Below are 22752 nucleotides of genomic sequence, written 5' to 3' on the forward strand. Positions count from 1 at the left end.
CCGCTATATATAAAGTATATAAATAACAAGGTCCTACTGTATAGCACAGAGAACTGTATTCAATATCCTAAAATAAACCATGATGGAAAAGAATATGAAAAAGAAACACAATGTTTGATGTTTGTCTTTATTTGTTTATGGATGAATTAAAAAGATTATGACAGAGTTGATTATGGAAATGTACTCAAAATATCAGGGTTATCAAGAAAAAAACAGATTTCAAAAGGCACTAGATACAGGAAGTTGAGAACTGAAATGAAAAACAGGTACATGATCCAACACAAAAGAAGTATCTTGCTGTCACTGAAAGTGGAGATAGGACCAGCATATTTTTCACATATTTCCATTATGATTTGACTCTTCAGTTATTATTCCTCTAAAGCTTTAAAGTCAGCACAGAAAAGGCAAAAGTGGTCTAATATTTGTGTATACTAAGATTTCATTAGTTGGTAACTTATTTGCTAAACCAAGCCTAAGGCATGTCAACTAGGTTCTAAAACAGTAATCTGAAAATACCCCTATATAAATGATTTAAAAAATAATTTAGTTATCTTATGAAGAAACCAAATTACCTTAGCAAGTGATTTTACAATAGGATTCTCCATAATCCCCTTGAGGAAAATTAGGTCTATTTCTTCTGCTCCAGTAGATGAGGGCAGCTCCGTAAGATTATCCAACACTTGCTGCATTGCTGCTGAGATAAAAGCAATATTAAAAAAAAAAAAAAACTTTCAATTTCAAGCTATTATGAAATATGATTATAAAAGACATTAACAACACTTTTGAAAAAATAACATTAAAAAAACTGAATGGTATAAGCTTCCAATTGATTTCCCATGAATTAGCAGTAGGACAGGTTTTTAAATGCAATTTGGGCTACATCAGACTATCTTACACATACTTAGTACCTTAATAATTGCTTTTTTATTTTTCAAATTTAAAAACATTACTCAAGAAAAAAATATGAAACTGTAATAGATCAATAAAAAAAAAGTAAAGAGATTGGATTAGGTAATCAGGAAACTTCCTTCCAACAAGCCCAGAACCAGATGATTTCACTGGTGAATTCTATTAAAGAAAAACTAAAACCATTACTTCACAACTCTTCCAAAAAAAAAAGCAGAAGAGGAAGGAACACTTCCCAACTATTCCATGAGATTTTGACACTAAATCCAGACAAAGACATCATAAGAAAACTACAGCCAAAATCCTTTATAAATACAGTTGCAAAAATCTTTAACAAAACACCAGCAAACTGAATCCAGCAACATATGAAGAGGATTGTATGCAACGACCAAGTACAATTTATTTCAGGAATGTAAGAGCTGTTCATCAACACATGATAATCATGCACTACATTATATTAACAGAACAAAACCAAAACAGGCACAGAAAAAGCATTTGACAAAATCCAATACCCCTTCATGATCGGGAAAAAAAAAATTTTTCAACTAAGAATAGAAGGGGAATTTCCTCAAGGGCATCAATGAAAAACCCAAAGCTAATACCATACTTAATGGTGAAAGACTGGATGCTTTCCCAAAGATCAGGAACAAGGCAAGGATGTCTACTCTTGCCATTTCTTTCTTCTTTTTTTTTTTTAGGGCTGCACCCATGCATGGCATAAGGAGGTTCTCAGGCTCGGGGCTGAATTGGAGCTAAAGCTGCTGGCCACAGCCACAGCCACACAGGATGTGAGCCGCATCTGCGGCCTACACCACAGCTCATGGCAATGCCAGATCCTTAACCCACTGAGTGAGCCTAGGCATCAAACCTGCAACCTCATGGTTCCTAGTCGGATTCATTTCAGCTGCACCATGACAGGAACTCCCCAACTCTTGCCATTTCTACTCAACACTACTGAAGGGCCTAGCCAGAGACGTTAGGCAAGAAATAAAAGGCATCCAGATGAAAAATTAATCAGTAAAACTATCTTTTTTTTGCAGATGACATGATCTCATATACAGAAACCTTAAGGAATATACAAAAAATTTACCAGAACTAATAAATGAGTTCAGCAAGTTTGCAACGTATAAAAATCAATGGTATTCCACACACAATGAACAATCTGAAAGTGAAATTAAGAAAACCATTCCTTTTACAACAGTATCAAAAACAAATAATTAGAAATAAAAGGTTTTTAGGATAAACCTATATAACATCACTGGAAGAATCAAATATTTAAATAAATAAAATGACATCCATATTCATGGCTTAGAAGACAACACTGTTAATTAACATTATACTATTCCCCAAACTGATCTACAGGTTTAACGTAATCCCTACAAAAATCTAGTTCCCTGTACCCTTTCCTGGTAGAAACCTGTAAACTGATCCTAAAATTCATGTGGGAAATGCAATGAACCCAGTATAGCCAAACAATCTTCAAAAAGAATAAACTGGAAGACTCACACTTAAACACTGACTAAAGTGGTACTGGCATAAAAACAGACATATAACTGAGAATCCAGAACCAAACCCATAAACTTATGGTAAAATGATTTTTGACAAGAGTGACAAGACAATTCAATGGAGGAAAAGAACTGTCTTTTCAAAATAATGAAATAGTCTTTTCTTTTAATCAGATTAGTTTTATTAGTTTTATCTTCCCTGATGCTTCTTTAAAATATGTCTACTAGTAAATATTGCAGTTTGTTCTTAATACTTTTATTTTTTATTAAAATAAAACATAAACATTGCCAAAAGTCAGACTGTTTTACTAAGTGGCTTATAACAAAATATAGCAGTTGTCTTTTTTCCTTGCTGTCAGCCTCCCTCCCAACTTTTCCTACTTTCCAGAAGTAACTTTAAACTTGTTGTTTCTTTTACATATTTCTGGATAATATGCTAATATTGCTCCTTTTTGATTTACCTTTTTTTGACATTATTTTTAATCCAACATGCATTTAAAATTTTTTTTTCATTATAGTTGATTTATAATATTTCTTCAGTTTCTGTTGTACAGCAGAGTGACCTGATCACACACAGTTCCCTGTGCTGTACAGTAGGAGCCCATTGCCCATCCACTCCAAATGCTAGTTTATATCCACCAACCCCAAACTCACCGTCCTTGCCACTCCCTCCTCTCTTCCCTCTGGCATCCAGAAGTCTGCTCTCTATGGCCCTGATCTGTTTCTGTTTTGTAGACAGGAGCATCTGTGCCATATTTTAGACTCCACATATAAGTGATATCATAAGGTATTTTTGTTAGAATAGTACTACTGGGTTAAGCTTTCACCTTCCCCTATCTCCAGACTGGCAATTTTTAAAAAATAAAATCAACAATGCTTTTCATATTGGACTCCTAAAGTTTTTCCCAAGTGTTCCAACAAACTTTTCACATTTCTATCAGTAATTTTTCCAAATGCTCAAATATCAGAACTATTCCCTGACTTCTACCTCTGAACTCTCTTCCAAGTATTCTTCTCTTGCACTTTATTTGGGACAGGTTTATGTTTATGTTTCCAACTCAGTAAATCAGTGACAATTTCAGAAGTAAAGATGTGACCAAGAGAAAGATGTGCATTTACAACAAACAGAAGGAAAACCAATGTTGAGCTAAAATGAAAGAAGACACGAGGAAATAAAGAACGTAAGTAAATTTGAAGTTCCCATCGTGGCTCAGTGGTAATGAACCGGACTAGTGTCCATGAGGATGTGGGTTCAATCCCTGGCCCAGCTCAGTGGGTTAAAAGATCCTGTATGGCCGTGAGCTGTGGTGTAGGCTGCAGACACAGCTTGGATCTGGCATTGCTGTGGTTGTGATGTAGGCCAGCAGCTACAGCTCTGATTCAACTCCTAGCCTGGGAACTTCCATATGCCTCAGGTGTGGCCCTTAAAAAAAAAAAAAAACAGAATATAAGTAAATTCTACTTCATAATTTTGCTTGAGGTCCAGTGTGTACGTGCAACAACAGAATCAACAATCTTTATAAGTATTTTTATGTTGTGTCTATAAATGCAGTTAGATCTACTTTTCATGAGTATGTTTATCTTTTCTTTGACATTCTAGATTTGTCTTTATAACAAACCCAACAATTATCAGCTCCAACAATTACCAATTCATGATCAATTTTGATTCATAGCCTTACATAGTTTATCCTACATAACTTTGGGGCAAATCTCAGATATTGTATTTCAGTGTATATATCTAAAATATCAGGACTCTTTTAAATAATATAACCAAAACACCGTTAGCACACCTAACAAAAACAGTAATCCTTAATATCATCAATAACAGCTGGTGTTCAAATTCCATTTGTACTAAGATTTTTTTAAATCTTCTAAATTGGTTCTTGAGTTGTATGAATTTTGGTATCTGTGCTTAATTAAGAAGAAAAGTGGCAGAGATTGTGAAATAAAGGTCTTCAAAATAACCAAAGGTATAGAAGTTGTTACTGATTCATAAGCATATGAAATTTAATTAAAAACGATTAAGGAGTTCCCGTCGTGGCACAGTGGTTAATGAATCCGACTAGGAACCATGAGGTTGCGGGTTCGATCCCTGGCCTTGCTCAGTGGGTTAATGATCCAGCGTTGCCGTGAGCTGTGGTGTAGGTTGCAGACGCGGCTCGGATCCCGAGTTGCTGTGGCTCTGGCATAGGCCAGGGGCTACAGCTCCGACTGGACCCCTAGCCTGGGAACCTCCATATGCCGCGGGAGCGGCCCAAAGAAATAGCAAAAAGACAAAAAAAAAAAAAACCAAAAAAAAAAAACGATTAAGTCTGTCAATAACCAACCTCCTAAAAAGGGAATCTAGATTATAAAGCTGCCAAATATTTCCAAACTAATTTTTACATTTAATGGAGTTTTAATAAAAATACAGTAGACCCTCTACAGAACTGTTTTCAGGCCAGGTCTGGCTTGGTCTTACTCACCTACGGAAATGACCTGGCTGAGGAACTCCAGGGAACTTGGGCTGAAGAGGCAGGACAGTTCTGCAAGGGCAGGGAGGCCAGTCTGGGGTGAAAGCTTGCTGGTGAAGGTCAATGGGAATCTGACATTTGTACTTATCTTTGTTTCCAGAAGCAGATCACGTGCTTCGCAATGCAATCTTAAAGGGGACCTCATGCCCCCAAAGACTTCAAAGAAGAGAATGATACTTGACTATCCAGACTTTGGAATACCAAGTACAAACCTCGGCACCTTGCGGATGGTGGTGTAAGCCTGCTACAGCTGGAAACCCAGAGAGTCAGAACTGCTTCAACTATCGGAAAAGGATGAAACCTCTGGATAAACTCATTCAGATTTGAAGGAGAAATCAAAAGCTTTACGGACAAGCAAAAGCTAAGAGAATTCAGCACCACTGAACAACTTTAAAAAAATACTACAGGAACTTCTCTAGGTGGAAAAGAAAAGGCAACTAGAAATAAGAAAATTACCAATGACAAAGCTCACCAGTAAAGGGATACATATAGTAAAGGTAGGAAATCACCCCCACACAATCATGCTACCCAAACCAGAAGTCGTGAGAAGAGGAAGGTATAAATGCAGGATTCTTGAGATGCATTTGCAATGAGGAGACCAACAACTTAAAACAATCTTGTATACATATAGACTTCTATATCAAAACTTCATGATAACTGCAAACTAAAAATCTACAATGGATACACAAACAAGAAAAAGCTATCCAAACACAATGCTAGAGATAGTCATCAAACCACAAGAGACGACAACAAGAGAAGGGAAGAAAAAACACCAACAAAACAAATTCAAAATCATTAACAAAATGGCATTAAGATTATATATATCAATAATTACCTTAAATGTAAAAGGACCAAATACCCCAATCTAAAGACAAGACTTGGTGAACAGATACAAAAACAAGGCCCATATACACTCTATTTTCAAGAGACCCACTTCAGTTCTAGGGACACATACAGACTGAAAGTGAGAGGATGGAAAACGATACTCCACACAAACAGAAATCAAAACAAAGCCAAGTAGCAATACTTGTATCAGACAAAATAGACCTTAAAATAAAGAATGTTTTAAGAGACAACGAAGGACATTACATAACCATCAAAGAATCACTCCAAGAAGAAGATATAACAATTGTAAATGTATACACATCCAACACAGGATCATGTCAATATGTAAGACAACTGTTTGTTAAAAGGGGAAATTAACAACACAATAATAGTAGGGGACTGTAACACCCCACTTACATCAATGGACAGATCATGCAGACAGAAAATCAACAAGGAAAGACAGGCCTTAAATGATGCATTAGACCAGATGGACTTAATAGAATATTTATAGAATATTCCATCCAAAAGCTGCAAAATGCACTTACTTCTCAGGTGCACACAGAAGATTCTCTAGGACAGATCACATTCTGGGGCACAAATCAAGCTTGGTAAATTTAAGAAAACTGAGATCATATCAAGCATCTTTTCCAACCACAACACTATACATATGGAAATCAACAAGAAAAAAAAAAAAAAAAACCAGCAAAAAAAACAAACAAACACATGGAGACCAAACAATATGCTACTAAACAACCAATGAATCACTGAAGAAATTAAAGAGGAAATTTAAAAATACTTAGAAGCAAATAACAACAAAGACACAACAATCCAAAACCTATGGGATGCAGCAAAAGCAGTTCTAAGAGGGAAGTTTATAGCAACACAAGCCTACCTCAGAAAACAAAAAACTCAAGTAAACAACCTAACTTTACACCTAAAGCATCTAGAAAAGAACAGACAAAACCCAAAGTTAGCAGAAAGAAAGAAATCATAAAGATGAAAGCAGAAATAAATGAAACAGAAACGAAGAAAACAATAAGAAAGATCAATGAAACTAAAAGCTGGTTTTTTTTTTTTTTTTTTTTGGTCTTTTTGCCTTTTCGAGGGTCACTGCCACAGCATATGGAAGTTCCCAGGCTAGGGGTCTAATCGGAGCTGTAGCCACCGGCCTATGTCAGAGCCACAGCAACACGGGATCCAAGCCATGCCTGCAACCTACACCACAGCTCACGGCAACGCCGGATCCTCAACCCACTAAGCAAGGCCAGGGATCGAACCCGCAACCTCATGGTTCCTAGTCGGATTTGTTAACAACTGAGCCACGACGGGAACTCCTAAAAGCTGGTTCTTTGAAAAGATCAACAAAGGTGACAAACCCTTAGCCAGACTCATGAAGCAAAAAAGAGAGAGGACTCATATAAATAAAATTAGAAATGAAAAAGGAGGAGTTCCCGTTGTGGCACAGTGGTAACAAACCCGACTAGTGTCTGTGAGGATGTGGATCAACCCCTGGCCTTGCTCAATGGGATAAGGATCCAGTCTTGTGGTGAGCAGTGGTGCAGGTTGCACATGTGGCTTGGATACTACATTGCCGTGGCTGTGGTATAGGCCAGCAGCTGAGGCTCTGATTCGACCCCTAGTTTGGGAACTGCCATATGCCAGATGTGTAGCCATTAAAAAAAAAAAGAAAAAGGAGAAATTACAATGGACATCACAGAAATACAAAGGATCATAAGAGACTACTACAAGCATCTGTACACCAAAAAAATGGATAACCTAGAAGAAATGGACAAATTCTTAGAAAAGTACAATCTTCCAAGACTAAACCAAGAAGAAATAAGAGATAAATGGACCAATAACAAGTACTGAAATTGAAACTGTGATTTAAAAACTTTCAATAAACAAAGTCCAGGACCAGATGGCTTCACAGGTGAATTCTACCAAAAATTTAGAGAAGAGGCAACATCTATCCTTCTGAAACTATTCCAAAAATTGCAGAGGAAGAAACACTCCCAAACTCATTCTATGAGGGCACCATCATCCTGATAGCAAAACCAGACAAAGACACCACAAAAAAAGAAAACTACAGGCCAATATTACTGATGAACTGATGAACATGTGATGCAAAAATCCTCAACTAAATACTAGCAAACCGAATCCAGCAGTATTTTAAAAGGATTGTACACCATGATCAAGGGGGAATTATCCCAGGGATGCAAGGATTTTTCAGTATCCACAAATCAATCATTGTGATACATTAACAAACTGAAGAATAAAAACCATATGATCCTCTCAATAGATGCAGAAAAAGCTTTTTGTCAAATCTCACATCCATTTCTGATAAAAACCCTCCATATCTCAATATGATAAAGGCCTTATATGACAAACCCACAGCTAACAGTATTCTCAACAAAACAAGGATGTCTGCTCTCGCCACTACTATGCAACATAGTTTTGGAAGTCCTAGCCACGGCACTCAGAGAAGAAAAAGAAATAAAAAGCATCCAAATTGAAAAGGAAGAAGTAAAACTATCACTGTTTGCAGATGACATGATACCATACCTACAAAATCCTAAAGATGCTACCAGAAAACTGTTAGAGCTCATTCACGAATTTGATAAAGTTGAAGGATACAAACTTCATACACAGAAATCAACTGCATTTCTATATGCTAATAACAAAAGATCAGAAAGGGAAATTAGGGAAACAATCCCACTTACCATTACATCAAAAAGAATAAAATACCTAGGAATAAACCTACCTAAAGACCTGTACTCTGAAAACTGTAAGACACTGATGAAAGCAATCAAAGTTGACACAAATGGAAAGACACACCATATCCTTAGGTTGGAAGAATCAATATTGTCAAAATGACTATACTACCCAAGGCAATCTACAGATTCAATGCAATCCCTATCAAATTTCCAAGGACATTTTCGTCTGACACAAACAGGTAAAAACGGTATGGTGCTGGCACAAAAACAGAAATATAGATCAGTGGAACTGGATAGAAATCCCAGAATCTAAAAAAAGGATTCAAATGAATTTATTTGCAGAACAGAAACAGACTCACAGACTTTGAAAAACTTATGATTACCAAAGGGGACAGGTTGGGGGAAGGGAACAACTGGGATGGAAATGTTCTAAAGTTAGGTTGTGATGGCGGTCGTACAACTATAAACATAATAAAATTCATTTAAAAAACTACCAAAAATATAACAGTTCTTTTAACTAAATCATCCTGAGCATATGAAAAAATGAATGAGAAAATTATAACAAAGAGTAATGAGAGAGTATTAACCTTATGATGTATCAAGACATAAACTAAATGTATAATAACCACTCAGGCATGGATAACCACAAGCAACTACAGTGTACGTAAAAGCTTAATATATGAAATAGGAGCTCTCTGCAATGGGAATTTGCAAAGTTGAGTGGCAGCCAGAGAAGCAGGGAAGTGTCCCAATTTACTCAGAGATTCCAGGAAGAAAGGAAAGTCCCCTAACTCAGAAGATAAGTTTTCTACAAGTTCCATTCCCCCTCCTCAATTACCAGAGGATAGACTCTTTAATCATAAGCTAGATTCAGCAAGAGGCAAATGGGAATCTTATTTAAGCTAGAGAAAATGTAATGTATTTAATTTAGACCTTTCAATTACAAATATGAATAAATCAAGAAACACTTCTGAAAACTAGAAGCATGAACACAACTCACCAAATTCAATAAACAGAAACATTATCGGCCAAGGAAACAGACTTACTATTTACTAGGGGGTTAAAAAAAAAAAAAGACAGACCTAAAGAAAGAAAAAAGATTTAATTATAATGTGCAGGGGGAATGAAGTGTGGAGGCTGAGGTGGGTGGGGGGTGGGAGGTGGGGGTGTGAGGAAGAAACAGAAGAATTTTCACACTAAAAAAGGGCAATGAGAGGAAAAGTATAAGAAACCTACTATGGATCAAGAAAAACAAAATTTCGAAGGTAATGGGAAATTCAGAAACAGAAAGAATTAAAAGGGAAAGCAGAAATCAATCCAAGGAAAAAAAAAAAAAAACCAGACTGATACTTGGCTAGCCTGATTAAGAAAAGGGATGATACAAATACCATTATAAATGCAATGAGAAAATAACTGTAGGCATAAAGAAGATTCCAAGGTAAATACTATGAACAATTTTAAAATCTAGTCAAGTAGGGATTTTCTAGGAAAACACCAATTATTGGAATTTAGGAAAAAAAGAGGTAAAAAAGGAAATACCATAAAAGAAACAATTAAAAAGGTTTTCAAAGATCTACCATGCTAAAAAGACAGTAGGCTAGAGAGCGTTAAGAATTAACTGTATCAAAACTTCAAGAAAGAGATGATTCACATTTTTAAAACAAAACATAGGAAACAGGAGGTTCCTGCTGTGGTGCAGCATGTTAAGAATCCAATGTTGTCTCTGAGATGGCACAGGTTCAATCCTTGGCCCAGTGCAGTGCGTTAAGGATCTGGCACTGCTGCAGCTGTGGCTCAGATTTGATCCCTGGCCTGGAAACTTCCATATGCTGTGGGTGCAACTGAAGGGGCAGTGGGGAAGACATAGGAAAAACTGAAAGCTTTCTAATTTCTATGTGGATTTCAAAACTCAATTAAAAAAAGAAAAGCATATATTAAAATCCCTTATAAGCATATATGCAAATATCACAAACATATTAGCAAATTGAATCTAACAATGCCTTAAAAAATAACAATACTCAAATGTAGTTTGTCCTAGCAATGTAAATATAATGTAATTTAATATAGTATAAGAAATATATAATGTAACTTATTATCATAGTATAAGAAAAATTCCAGTCATCTCAATGCTTCAAATACATCAAATAAAACTCAAAGTTCAAACCTAATGGAAAAATCTTACTACAGTAAGACTAGAAGGAATCCAGAGTAATCTTATACCAGAATCTATATAAAGCATCATACTTAATGGAGGAAATGTCAGAAGCTTTACCATTAAAGTTAAGAAGAATACCTACTAAGACTACTTCTCAAAACTATATTGAAAGTTTTAATCAATGTCATAAGATGTGCCATTAAAAAAACAAAAAACTGCAGACAGTATCTACCTAGACTTTTCTGAAAAATTATTAAAGTCTGTTATGAGAATTTGGCTAAGTGGCTTGACACAAAAGAAATATAGAAAAACCAAGTTTTCTAAGTAACAGTGAAGGTCAATTAGAAAATAGCACTGGGGTAAAAAGCGATCTCATTCATAACAGCAACAAAATAAATAAAGAATGAGGCTAAAATAGGGAGTTCCCGTCATGGTGCAGGGAAAACGAATCTGACTAGGAACCATGAGGTTGTGGGTTCGATCCCTGGCCTCACTCAGTGGGTTCAGGATCCGGCGTTGCCGTGAGCTGTGGTGTAGATTGCAGACGCAGCTTGGATCTAGCATTGCTGTGGTTGTGGCATAGGCCAGTGGCAACGGCTCCGATTAGACCCCTACCCTGGGAACCTCCAAATGCTGTGGGTATGGCCCTAAAAGGACAAAAAAAGACCAAAAAAAAAATAATAATAAGGCTAAAATAAAAATGTTCAGCTATGAAGAAAATATAAAATATACTAAAGGACTTTTTTTTTTTTTTGCTTTTTAGGGCCACAGGTGTAGCTTAAGTTTCCAGGCTAGGGGTCAAATTGGAGCTACAGTTGCTGGCCTACACCATAGCCACAGCAACGTGGGATCCAAGCTGCCTCTGGAACCTACCACAGAGCTCACAGGCAAGGCTGGATTCCCTGACTCACTGAGTTGAGGCCAGGGTTTGAACCCGCATCACAATGGGAGCTCCCTAAAGGACATTTAAAATAAATAAATGAAGAAACCCTGTTCTGGGTAGAAATATCCAGTACTATAAAAATGTTAATTCCGGGAGTCACCATCGTGGCTCCGAGCTAATGAAGCTGACTAGTATGCAGGAGGACCTGGTTTCGATCCCTTGCCCCCTCAGTGGGTTAAGGACCTGGTGCTGCAGTGAGCTACAGGTCACAGATGTGGCTCGGATCCCCTGCTGCTGTGGTGCAGGCCAGCAGCTGCAGCTCCGTGTGGACCCCTAGCCTGGGAACTTCCGTATGCTGTGGGCGCAGCCCTAAAAGAGCAAAAAAAAAAAAAGAAAAGTTAATTCTCTCCAAATGATTCTTTTAAAAAGAAAGAAAAAAGAAATCCTAATAGAACAGGATATTTGGATAAAGTCATTCTAAAATTTACCTAAAACAGAAAAACATGCAAAACCAGATAATACTCTTGGAAAAAAGCAAGCATAAATGTAAGGGAGGTGCCTATGCTATCATATACAAAAACACTGTAAATTAAACTCGTGCAATACTGGCACAGCAACAGAAAAACCCTGAATAGCTAAACAGGATTTAACATATGCAAAAGGTGACATTTCAAGTCAGTGGGGAGTCAGTTCAATTAAATATGGTAGATTGACTACTGGGGTTTACTGTCTTCTCCTTTAGAATCTCTATTAAAACAGGAGAAAAGTATTAATAAAGGTTTAAAAGAAAACCTTAAAGAATAAAAAGAAAGCCTAAAAAGGAAAAAAAATGGACAAAAATAGCAAAAATGTTTCAAAGTCTGAAAATGGCAGGAATAGAAACTAATTTGGAGCAAAGGAAGCAGTAGATTCTACCTCCTAAACATTTCCAGAATCCAACTTGTTTCCATTACTCCCTCAGGAGTCCTAACCAACATTTCTTACCCAGACTACACAGAGCCTTCTACATATATGTAAATCCCTTGTGGGTTATTTACATATATATATTTATCTATCTCACGCAAGGAACTAATTAATATATAAATGGTACTGCCTATAAGCCTTTTAAACACATCCCTGGGTTCAGCGATCTGTACCACCCTTTGTAGCTTTAGTCGCCCCAATGGTTCCCAGGCCTGATGCAAAGTCCTCCCTCAACTACCACCACCCTTGTGTACCTAACTCACACCTACCCTGCACGAGCAGAACTTCTATGGCCCTGAATGATCCAATTAGGATAAGTTCTCCTACTATATTTTTTCATAGTATTCTGTGCTTTATTACTCTGATAAACCTGTAATTAAATACTTTAGTAAGTACTTGTTTAATGTATAATTTTCTTTCTAAAATCTTAAATCTGATGAGCGCAGAAATCTGTCTTGTTCACACCTATATTCCCAGCAACTAACAGTCTGCTACATTAATAAAATTCAATAATTCAGCTTCAATTGCAAAAATGTAACATTTCTCTGCTACCAAAATCAATAATAGTTTTAAAATTACATACTGTTATTTAAATGTACGTATGATACTTGGAATCAGCAAAATGTGGTACAGTTTACAAAGCAGTAATTTTTTTTTTCTTTTTAAGGCCACACCTGTGACATATGGAAGTTCCCGCACCAGGAAGTGAATCAGAGCTGCAGCTGCAAGCCTTCACCACAGCTTGCAGCAGAAATGGATCCTTAACCCACTGACGGAGGCCAGGGATGGATCCCACATCCTTACAGACACAACATTAACCTACTGAGCCACAGGAACTGAGCCACAACAGCAACTCCGAAAGCAGCAACAATAATAAAAACGATGACGGTGATGATGTTCCACGAATTACGTAACAATCCTTAAAGACAGAAGTAGCTTTTTTTTTTTTTTGCTTTTTAGGGCCAAATCTGCGGCACATGGAGGTTTCCAGGCTAGGGGTCGAATCAGAGCTACAACTGCCAGCCTACACCACAGCCACAGCAACGCCAGACCCTTAACCCACTGAGTGAGGCCAGGGATCAAACCCTCAACCTCCTGGTTCCTAGTCGGATTCGTTTCTACTGTGCCATGATAGGAACTCCCAGAAGTATTATCTTTTAATACTTAGTCTAAAATGGCAAACTTTTACAGTGATACTTCATGTGTATGTGTGTGTGTGTGTGTGTGTGTATTTCTAACTTTGTATAATACAGTTTAGTAAAAAGGCAAATTTAACAAAATGAATGGTATTTACCCACCGATATTCTCTTCCAAAAACTGTTTAGAATTGTTTTTACAAAAGCATTTCTACCCAGTTTTAGAACTGTAATTAAATGAACCATTTTTTAATAAATTAGGACTACAGCCTGTTTTAATATTAAAAATCCTTTTGAAAACACATTTGGTGGTATATTCACTCTCATTCAATTCAATGAACTGAATTCGTCAATGAAAATGTGACAAGTAAATTAAGTTTTTATAAGATGTTAAAAATCATCTCTGCTCTTTATAGACAGAATAACATTTCACCAGAATCATACCACATAATTTACAGATCCAGAAAATGAAAACCAAAATCTTATCCTGTGTGTATTTGGAAACATTTAAGCATAATTTAAAGGGAGTTATCTAAAAGCCATTTCAACTACTTCTAATGTATTAGCAATAGAGCAGCAAAAAAAATTTTTTAAGATACATTTCCAAGAAATGGTATACAAAAAAGGAACCTGCAGAAATCTGATTCAACTTGGATTTCTTTATAATTAAACTTTGACACAATATTCATACAACTGATTCGATCACAACAGGAAGAATTCATTTAAATTGCTAGGTTAATAAAAACAATTGTTTTCAGAGTTCCTGTTGTAGCTCAGCAGGTTAAGAACCAGACATAGTGTCCATGAGGATATAAGTTTGATCCCTGTCCTCAAGCTCAGTGGGTTGGGGATCCAGCGTTGCCAAAAGCTGCAGCATAGGTCGCAGATGAGGCCTGGATCTGGCACCACCGTGGTTGTGGCGTGGGCCAGCAGCTGCAGCTCTAATTCCACTCCTAGCCTAAGAACTTCCATATGCCACCGGTATAGCCCTAAAAAGAAACAAAACAATTGTTTCCTATAAAATGACAACACATAATCAATATTTTAGCTCTCAAATTAACATCTTGAAATTCTAATTTAGTTATATTGAGTCAAAGAAAGTCACGCTTTGAACGAGCTCAGCTAAGTTTATCAGTGTTAGCTGGGAGCTTATAGGCCAGGCATGATGGGAGGTACTGAAGAAAAGAGCCACACTACTTTCCTCCAAAACCTCCATCTAAAACGCGTAAATAAAGCATGATGACAAGAACACTATGAGGGAATCACAGAATTAAGTGATACAGCATCGTGGTTAAGAGCCTGGGCTCTACCACATAACCAGTCCTGAAAACCTGAGTACATCACACAGCCTCCCCAAGTCAGTTTCTTTCACCTGTTAGGTGGGGATGACAATAGTATCTGTCTCACACAGTTGCTGCAACTGAATAATGCATAGAAACTCCCGGAACAATACCTCCTAGTGCCTTATTAGTGTGGTCTGAGCACTGGAACTGGGAAGGGGTAAAAGGTCAGCTCTTTCTTTAATGGGGATGGCAGGGCGCTAAGACGATGAGAACCTAGGGAGACACCGGTGGAAGGCATTTTAGTCCAAAAAACCAAACAGCTCATCCTATTGAAAAACCTGGAATTTATGATTGGTGTTTAAAGCCTTAAGACAAAACCCGAAGCTACATTTCCCAAAGCCTTCCAGAGAAAACCTAAGCTTGGAGTCAACACAAGAAAAGGGCAGGCCCAATGGACGGGCAGCCATTCAGAGCAGAGAGGGAACGGCGCACACAGGGGCGCACTCGCAAACCCCTCCCGGGGCGGCGGGGGCAGGTCCCGCCTGGGAACAGCTCCTTCCACGGAGGTGGGGCCTGAGCTAGGACACAGGGGCTGAGGTACACCTGCGTGTTCACCACGGACGCTAAAGGCGGGGCGTGGGGGAGGGAGACGCCACGTCCAGGAGCGAATGCGCTGCAGCCGGGTTTCTCCCCGAGGAAGCCACGCGCTTCACCCTTTGGCGCGGCTTTGTTCCCCACCAGATGCCCGCAGTGCTCCTCGGTTATCACGACAACCAAAGATTCCCCTTACCCCACGCCTTCGAGGCGAGGCGTGTGGGTGGTGGGGGGCACCACCTTCCCTCGCCCCTTCTCATCTTCCGCTCACAGCCTCGTACCATGTGGTCCACCTCCAGGGTAAATAAATTCTTAGGTTAGCTGTTTTCAGGGTTTCCAGCTTGCTCACCAGCTTTCTGCCTCAATACCTGAAGAAGCCTGCCTGAGGACAGCCTCACCACCTGCTCAGGGCCTCCTCACCCTTCCCATTCCAGGGAGGGCTGGGGCAGGGGGCAGGCGGCCTACACAGCCACGGAGGACCTCCTCAGCAGGTGTGCATTCTGGACTAATCAGCCTATGCCTTCATTTATAAATATAAACCAACCATGACAGATCATCAGACATCTGAGAAACACATCAATGACAGGGAACAAAGCTGAACAAACTAAACTGTAAGGCAAACAGATGGTGCTGAGAAGAGAACTTAAAAATTTTATTTTTATTAGCATTCTCAAAGATATGTGAGAGGCTACTGCATTCATAAAGGAATAGGCCACTATAAGGGAGAAAACAAGGCAACCCGAGAATAAGAAAAAGGTCCTCACAATTAAAAATAGTATTCTAGGCGTTTCCGTCATGGCTCAGTGGTAACGAACCTGACTAGGATCCATGAGGACGTGGGTTCAATCCCTGGCCTTGCTCAGTGGGTTAAGGATTCAGCATTGCCGTGAGCGGTGGCACAGATCACAGACGTGGCTCGGGTCTGGTGTTGCTGTGGTGTAGGCTGGCAGCTACAGCTCCGATTCGACCCCTGGCCTGAGAACCTCCATATGCCATGGGTACAGCCATTAAAAAGACAATAAATAAATAGTATTGTCAAATTAAAAAAAAAAAAAAAGTCAAACAGCAGACTAATGATAGAATGCTGAGGTTGAAACTGCTCATCTGGAAGATCAAGTCAAGGCAAACTCCCAAATGCAGAACAAGAGGCAAAGATGGAAATATGAGAAAACTTAAAATCAAGTCTGACAGTTCCTAACAGGAGTTTCACAGGACAAGATCAGAGACCAGGATGCGGAGGAAATTGCTGAAGTAACAGAAGAGAATATCCTTGAATTTAATGTCACACAATACTTCAGAATGAATGAAAAAGACCCAGATCTGAACACACCCATGTGAAACTTCAAAATGTTGAAGATTAAAAGGAGGGAGGTGAAGATTTTCAGAAAGAAATGAAAAGAATTTATAAGATGAATAATTAACTCCATGCCACTTATTACTGGTAATATTTAATACTAGAAGATAATGGAGTAAAAATGTTAAAGTTTTGATGCAAAACTAATTTAAAAACTCTGTTATTTTAAAAACAATATATATTCACACACATACACAAAAATATGTACACGTGTGTGTGTGTGTGTGTGTGTGTGTATATATATATGTACACCTGTATGGTAAAAGAGTTTAACTACGTTGAAATTTTTTTTTTTTTTTCTATTTAGGGCTACACCTGTGGCATACGGAAGTTCCCAGGCTAGGGGTCAAATCGGAGCTGCAGCTGTCTGCCTACACCAGAGCCACAGCAATGCCAGATCCAAGCCATGTCTGCAACCTACACCACAGTTCATGGCAATGCTAAATCCTTTAACCCACTAAGCAAGGCAGGGATCAAACCTGTATCCTCACGGATACTAGTAAGGTTCTTAACCTGCTGAGCCACAACAGGAACTCCTTGGAGTTTTTTTTTAAATAAACACAAAAACTGATTTTCTCCAAAGAGACTTCCTTTCTAGACTTTCCACCAAAATCTGTCCCTGTAGTTGAATACATCCTTTTTTATTTACATGAATAACACTGTCTTATTAACAAAAATCTTAGCAATATTTTCATACTAGAGCTCATCCTTTTCAATATAGCTAGCACTTCACATAGACGCACCTACATTTGGTCTGTCCTCTAATGAAATATATACAAGTTGCTTCACTTTTTGCATTTATAATCAGTGCTGCAATCAGCACCTATAAGAGTACATCTGTATCTATACACACATATATATCTATGCATGCATCATTTGTCAAATCAACACTAAGAGTGGAATTGCTAGGTCACAGGATGTGTGATTTTTCAATTGTCATATACTGCCAAACTTTAAACAGGTTGTATTAATCACAACTCCATCAAGAGGTCCTCATTTCATCATTTGTTATAAGAATAATGGATTGCCTCAAAAAGACCTATCAAAATAAATGCTGAGAATATATACAGCGAAAGGAGTGATTAAAATAGGTTTTAATTTTAACCTCATTTTCTGCAATAAAGCATTAAAAACAATTAACTACACACTTATTTCCTTATCTATAAAATAGAAATGACGTTGATATGACTCACATTATTATACAATAAATTTAAATGACTGATTTACAAAAATATGTTCAATATGGTTTTATAGAATTCAATTTCTTCAATCATCTCTTGTGACTATCGCTAATTATTCAAAGTGTCAGTGAAAAATGAATCTTAATAACAGGAGATTAATTACATTTTTCCACCGTGAAAACAATTTTTTTTTAATTACATATTTTGGGGGGGTTCCACAATTTAATCATGATAACTGACCCACTTTGTACTTTTTATCCTCTGATGACAAGCGTAATTCAAAATGAAAACTACCATTTTTAATGAACATATCAATATTCCTACTATGAAGTAAGTAAGTACCTTACGAAAGCAACTAGTATAACTTTCTGGCAATCTCAGAAAAAAAAAAAATCACTAAATATTAGAGACATGCCAATCAAAACTAAAAGGAAGGGACTTCCCGTCGTGGCTCAGTGGTTAACAAATCCGACTAGGAACCATGAGGTTGCGGGTTCGATCCCCGGCCTTGCTCAGTGGGTTAAGGATCCGGCATTGCCATGAGCTGTGGTGTAGGTCACAGATGCAGCTCGGATCTGGTGTTGCTGTGGCTGTGGTGTAGGCCGGCGGCTACAGCTCTGATTCGACCCCTACCCTGGGAACCTCCATATACCACAGGAGTGGCTCAAGAAATGGCAAAAAGACAAAAAAAAAAAAAAAAAAAAAAAAACAACTACAAGGAGGTACCACCTCACACCAGTCAGAACGGCCATCATTAACAAGTCAACAAATAACAAAATACTGGAGAGGGTGTGGAGAAAAGGGTACCCTCCTACACCGTTGGTGGGAATGTAAACTGGTATAAACACTATGGAAAACAGCATGGAGGTACCTCAGAAAGCCAAATACAGAACAACCATATGATCCAGCAAGCCCACTCTTGGACATATATTCAGACAAAACTTTCCTTGAAAAAGATACATGCACCCCTATGTTCACTGCAGCACTATTCACAATAGCCAAGATATGGAAACAACCTAAATGTCCTTCAACAGATGAATGGACTAAGAAGATATGGTACACATACACAATGGAATACCACACAGCGATAAAAAAGAATAATGCAATTTGCAGCAACATGGACGGACCTAGAGACTCTCATACTAAGTGAAGTCTGAAACTCAGAAAGCGCTATCATATACATACCATATGATATCACTTATACCTGAAATCTAATATATGGCACAAATGAACCTATCTACAGAAAAGAAACAAACTAATGAACTTGGAGAATAGACTTGTGGTTGCCAAGGGGAGAGGGAGGGAGTGAGATGGACTGAGAGTGTGGGGTTAGTGGATGCAAACTATTGCATTTGGAATGTATAAGCAATGAGATCCTGCTGTATAGCACAAGGAACTATATCAAATCACTTGTGATGGAACATGATAGAAGATAATGAGAAAAAGAATGTATATATATGTATAACTGGGTCACTTTGCTGTACAGCAGAAAATTAACAGAACATTGTAAATCAACTATAATAATTTTTTAAAATTACATAGTGGGGGGATCTCCTAAACATAACTGATCCACTTTGTACTTTTCATTCTCTTACGACAAGTTTAATTCAAAATGGAAAATCAATTACCATTTTTGATGAACTTATCAATATTCTTATTGTGAACTAAGTGCCTTGCAAAAGCAACTAATGTAACTTTCTGGCAATCTTACTTAGAAACAATTTTCTATTATGTGCAATGTTTTCATAGTGAAGTCCTCTGAGTTAAAAAAAAAAAGAAAGCAGGTTCTGGAGAATATTTTCACTGGATTGACATTCCAACCACTCTCCCCCTCCCCCAGACCGTTTAAAACATTGTTTTACTTCCTTCTGGCCTCTGTAGTCTAGGATGAGACATCCACATTCATTCAAACAGTTCCTTTATCAGTTGCTTTTTGCTTTCTGTATTTTTTTGTCTTGTGTTCACCAATCTGATTATGTTGTTTCTGGACATGAATTTCACTGGGCTTATCCCATTTGACACTGAACCTCTTGAGTCTACAGGCTTACGTCTTCCAAATTTGATAAGTTTTCAGCCACAATTTCTTCAAGTATTTGCCTCTTTCTTCTTTCCTTCTGGGTGTCTGATGAAATAATATTAAACCTCCTGGTATCATCCCATAGGTCCCAGGAGCTCTGCTCATTATTTTTTTCAACAATTTTCCTATTTTTTCAATTTGGATAAATTTCTATTGATCCTATCTTCAAGTTCATGAACTGTCATCTCCATTCTGCTATTGTGCTTGTCCAAGGAATTTTATTTTTTAGTTCCAAAATTTCCATTTAGTTTTTCTTTACTGAGACATTCTATATTTTCGTTCATTCCAAGAGCGCTCGCCCTCACTTATTGAAGCATGTTTATAAAACCTGCTTTAAATCTTTCTCAGATGAATCCTACATCTGTGCCATCTCAGTGCTGATGTCTGATGATTATTTTTGTTCATGTGAGTTAAGGTTTTCCAAGGTTCTTCATATGCCAAGGAATTCTGAATTGTACGCTGTACATTGTTAATAATATACGCCTCTGTCTTATTGAAATCTTAAGCAGAGTGCCGATATTTTTGTTTTAGCAAGCAACTGACTCAGCTGAGTTCAGGTCTCAAATTCTGACCCTCTAAGGTACCAATGCCATTTTAGTTCAGCCTTCCATGCTTGTCGGCACCCTTGTTTATGAGCTTAAGTTTTCATTTCTCTTGGGTAAATACCGAAGAGATGGCTAAATCACATGGTTAGTGGTATTAAACTTTATAAGAAACCAGTAAACTGTTCAAAACTTTCAGTGTTATTTGACTCTGTCCCACATATGTACCACCCACTAGCCAGTGGGGACTTAGTTGGCGGTCTACTGCTATTTCAGTACTAAACATCTATGTATGTTCTTCTGAGTCAGATCCATGTATGCACATCTCACAGATGAGCCCAGGCGTGCACTGAGAGGGTCCCAGGAGGGTGAAGACAGACCCTCCTCAACCCACCCCCCCGGAATGTGGCTGTTCACACTGGAGACCTGCTGTGGACATGGCGACAGCCCAGCACAAAATCTACACCCTTTCCAGAATGTGGAGGCTTAAGCTGGGCAGCAACAACGGCCTTCGGAAAACAACCACCTGCGAAGGTTACCCTACGAGGATTAACGCCTCCTCCTCCCCCCTTGCCCTTCCCCTCCTCCTTCCCCATCGCTTCTGCCACAAGATCCCGCCAGGAACTCCAGCCACAGATTCTGCCACGGATCCTTGATGAGCCTGGCACCTCCTCACAGTCAGGGCTGGTGCCGCCTTGAGTTCAGCCCATTCCTCTGCGATGCCTTAATAAATCTCTCCTGTTTTCACCAACTTGGCCTTGCGCATTCCTCCCTGGGCAAACCTCACATGCACAAACAACTTTAAGAAGTCTCTTTTCAAACCTCCTCTGTAATCTGCCCGGCACTTCAAGTTGTCTGGGATGCTCTTTCCTGATCCTCCAACCGGAAATGTGAGGTATAGCTTAACCCATCCTGCAGAGACCTTTCTATAGCTGGGCTCCTGACCTGGTTCAGGCAATAAAACAACACAGGAAAACACACACACAAAACAACAGGAACTGTAATTCCTCCAACTGAAGAGGAAGGTTTCTTGCTTAGGAGTTTTTAGTTAGGCTCCTCTTGGCTGTTGTCACTGCTTCAACACTGCTGCCAAAGGATCTCCTGGGGGCAAGAAAACATAGGGAAAGAGAGAGGGGGAAGAAAGAGAGAGATTTCTGCACTCCTGCTGAGCATCTTGCTCTTTAAGCCAGAACCAGCAAGTTTCTGGAGTTCTATCTGTCCGTTCTGATTGCTCTGGGTTTGGGGATAGGTGCAGGGAATACCAAAGCTAAAAAAGTAAACCTACAATTGATTCAATGGTACATAAATTTCACGTTGTCTTTTTCAACCTGTCTGCTACTACTGCCTTTGCACCCTGTCCAGTCTTGCAGCTGCACATTCACTCCGCATGCTGTCTGTTGTTGCAGCTGCACATTCAGTGGCAGAAACAAGGAGTACAGTGCTTACTCCATCTTACTGGAACCCTTTAAGTTTTATTTTCCATGAAATCTGGGGAGGTTTGGTGCCACTATTTCTTCAGATAATTGTTCTCTGCCTCTTTTTCTCCTTGCTTTCTGTCTGGAACTCTCATTACATCTACGTTGAAATGTCTGACACTGACCCACAGGTCTCTGAGGCTCTGTGTACCTTTCTTAGTATTTTTTCTCCCTTCTTTGGACTGAATACTCTTTTACTGACCTTCAGGTTTTCTCTGCCACCTCAAATCTATTACTGAGCCTATCCAATGAAATTTTCATTTCAATTATTGTACTTTTCAAATCTAAAATTTCTATTTGGTTCTTCTTTTCTAATTTCTCTATTGGTATTCTCTTCTAAGTGTTGACATATTGTCCTTCAAGTCTCTGAACGTATTTAAAGTAGCCCATTTGGGAGTTCCTGTCATGGCTCAGCTGAAACGAATCCAACGAATCCATGAGGATGCAGGTTTGATCCCTGGCCTTGCTCAGTTGACGAGAGCTGTGGTGTAGGTTTGCAGACATGGCTCGGATCCAGCATTGCTGTGGCTCTGGCACAGGCCAGCAGCTGTAGCTCCGATTTAACCCCTAGCCTGGGAACTTCCATATGCTGCAGGTGCACCCCTAGTAAATAAAAAATAAAATAGCCAGTGTGAAGCCTCTGTTA

At 38.5% G+C, this 22752-nt stretch overlaps 1 protein-coding gene and 1 long non-coding RNA gene across 18 annotated transcripts in view; one reads left to right on the plus strand and one right to left on the minus strand.

Moving 5' to 3' along the window:
• The window catches only part of LOC146395070 (uncharacterized), a 32028-nt gene extending 9299 nt beyond the window's left edge, over window positions 1-22729 (plus strand). Inside the window, exon 2 of the long non-coding RNA XR_014834186.1 lies at window positions 18614-22729. This is a non-coding gene — a long non-coding RNA (uncharacterized LOC146395070). The remainder of the gene's footprint in view (window positions 1-18613) is intronic.
• The window catches only part of PALS2 (protein associated with LIN7 2, MAGUK p55 family member), a 125818-nt gene that overhangs the window by 70123 nt on the left and 32943 nt on the right, over window positions 1-22752 (minus strand). For 10 of the 17 annotated variants that reach the window (XM_021079256.2, XM_021079251.2, XM_021079255.2 and 7 more), the window contains exon 2: window positions 573-691. In XM_021079256.2, the coding sequence (XP_020934915.1) occupies window positions 573-689 (117 nt within the window). In that variant the 5' untranslated portion in view covers window positions 690-691. Of the gene's footprint in view, window positions 1-572; window positions 695-22752 lie in introns of all 17 variants that reach the window. The other 7 variants (XM_085005712.1, XM_085005711.1, XM_021079250.2 and 4 more) reach the window with 1 other exon arrangement.

The sequence above is a fragment of the Sus scrofa genome, chromosome 18 (genome assembly GCF_054392235.1).
Source record: "Sus scrofa isolate SSC_HxYL_T2T_F1_AM1 chromosome 18, Sscrofa_HxYL_maternal_Yorkshire_Landrace_v2.0, whole genome shotgun sequence".
NCBI classification, from domain to species: domain Eukaryota; kingdom Metazoa; phylum Chordata; class Mammalia; order Artiodactyla; family Suidae; genus Sus; species Sus scrofa.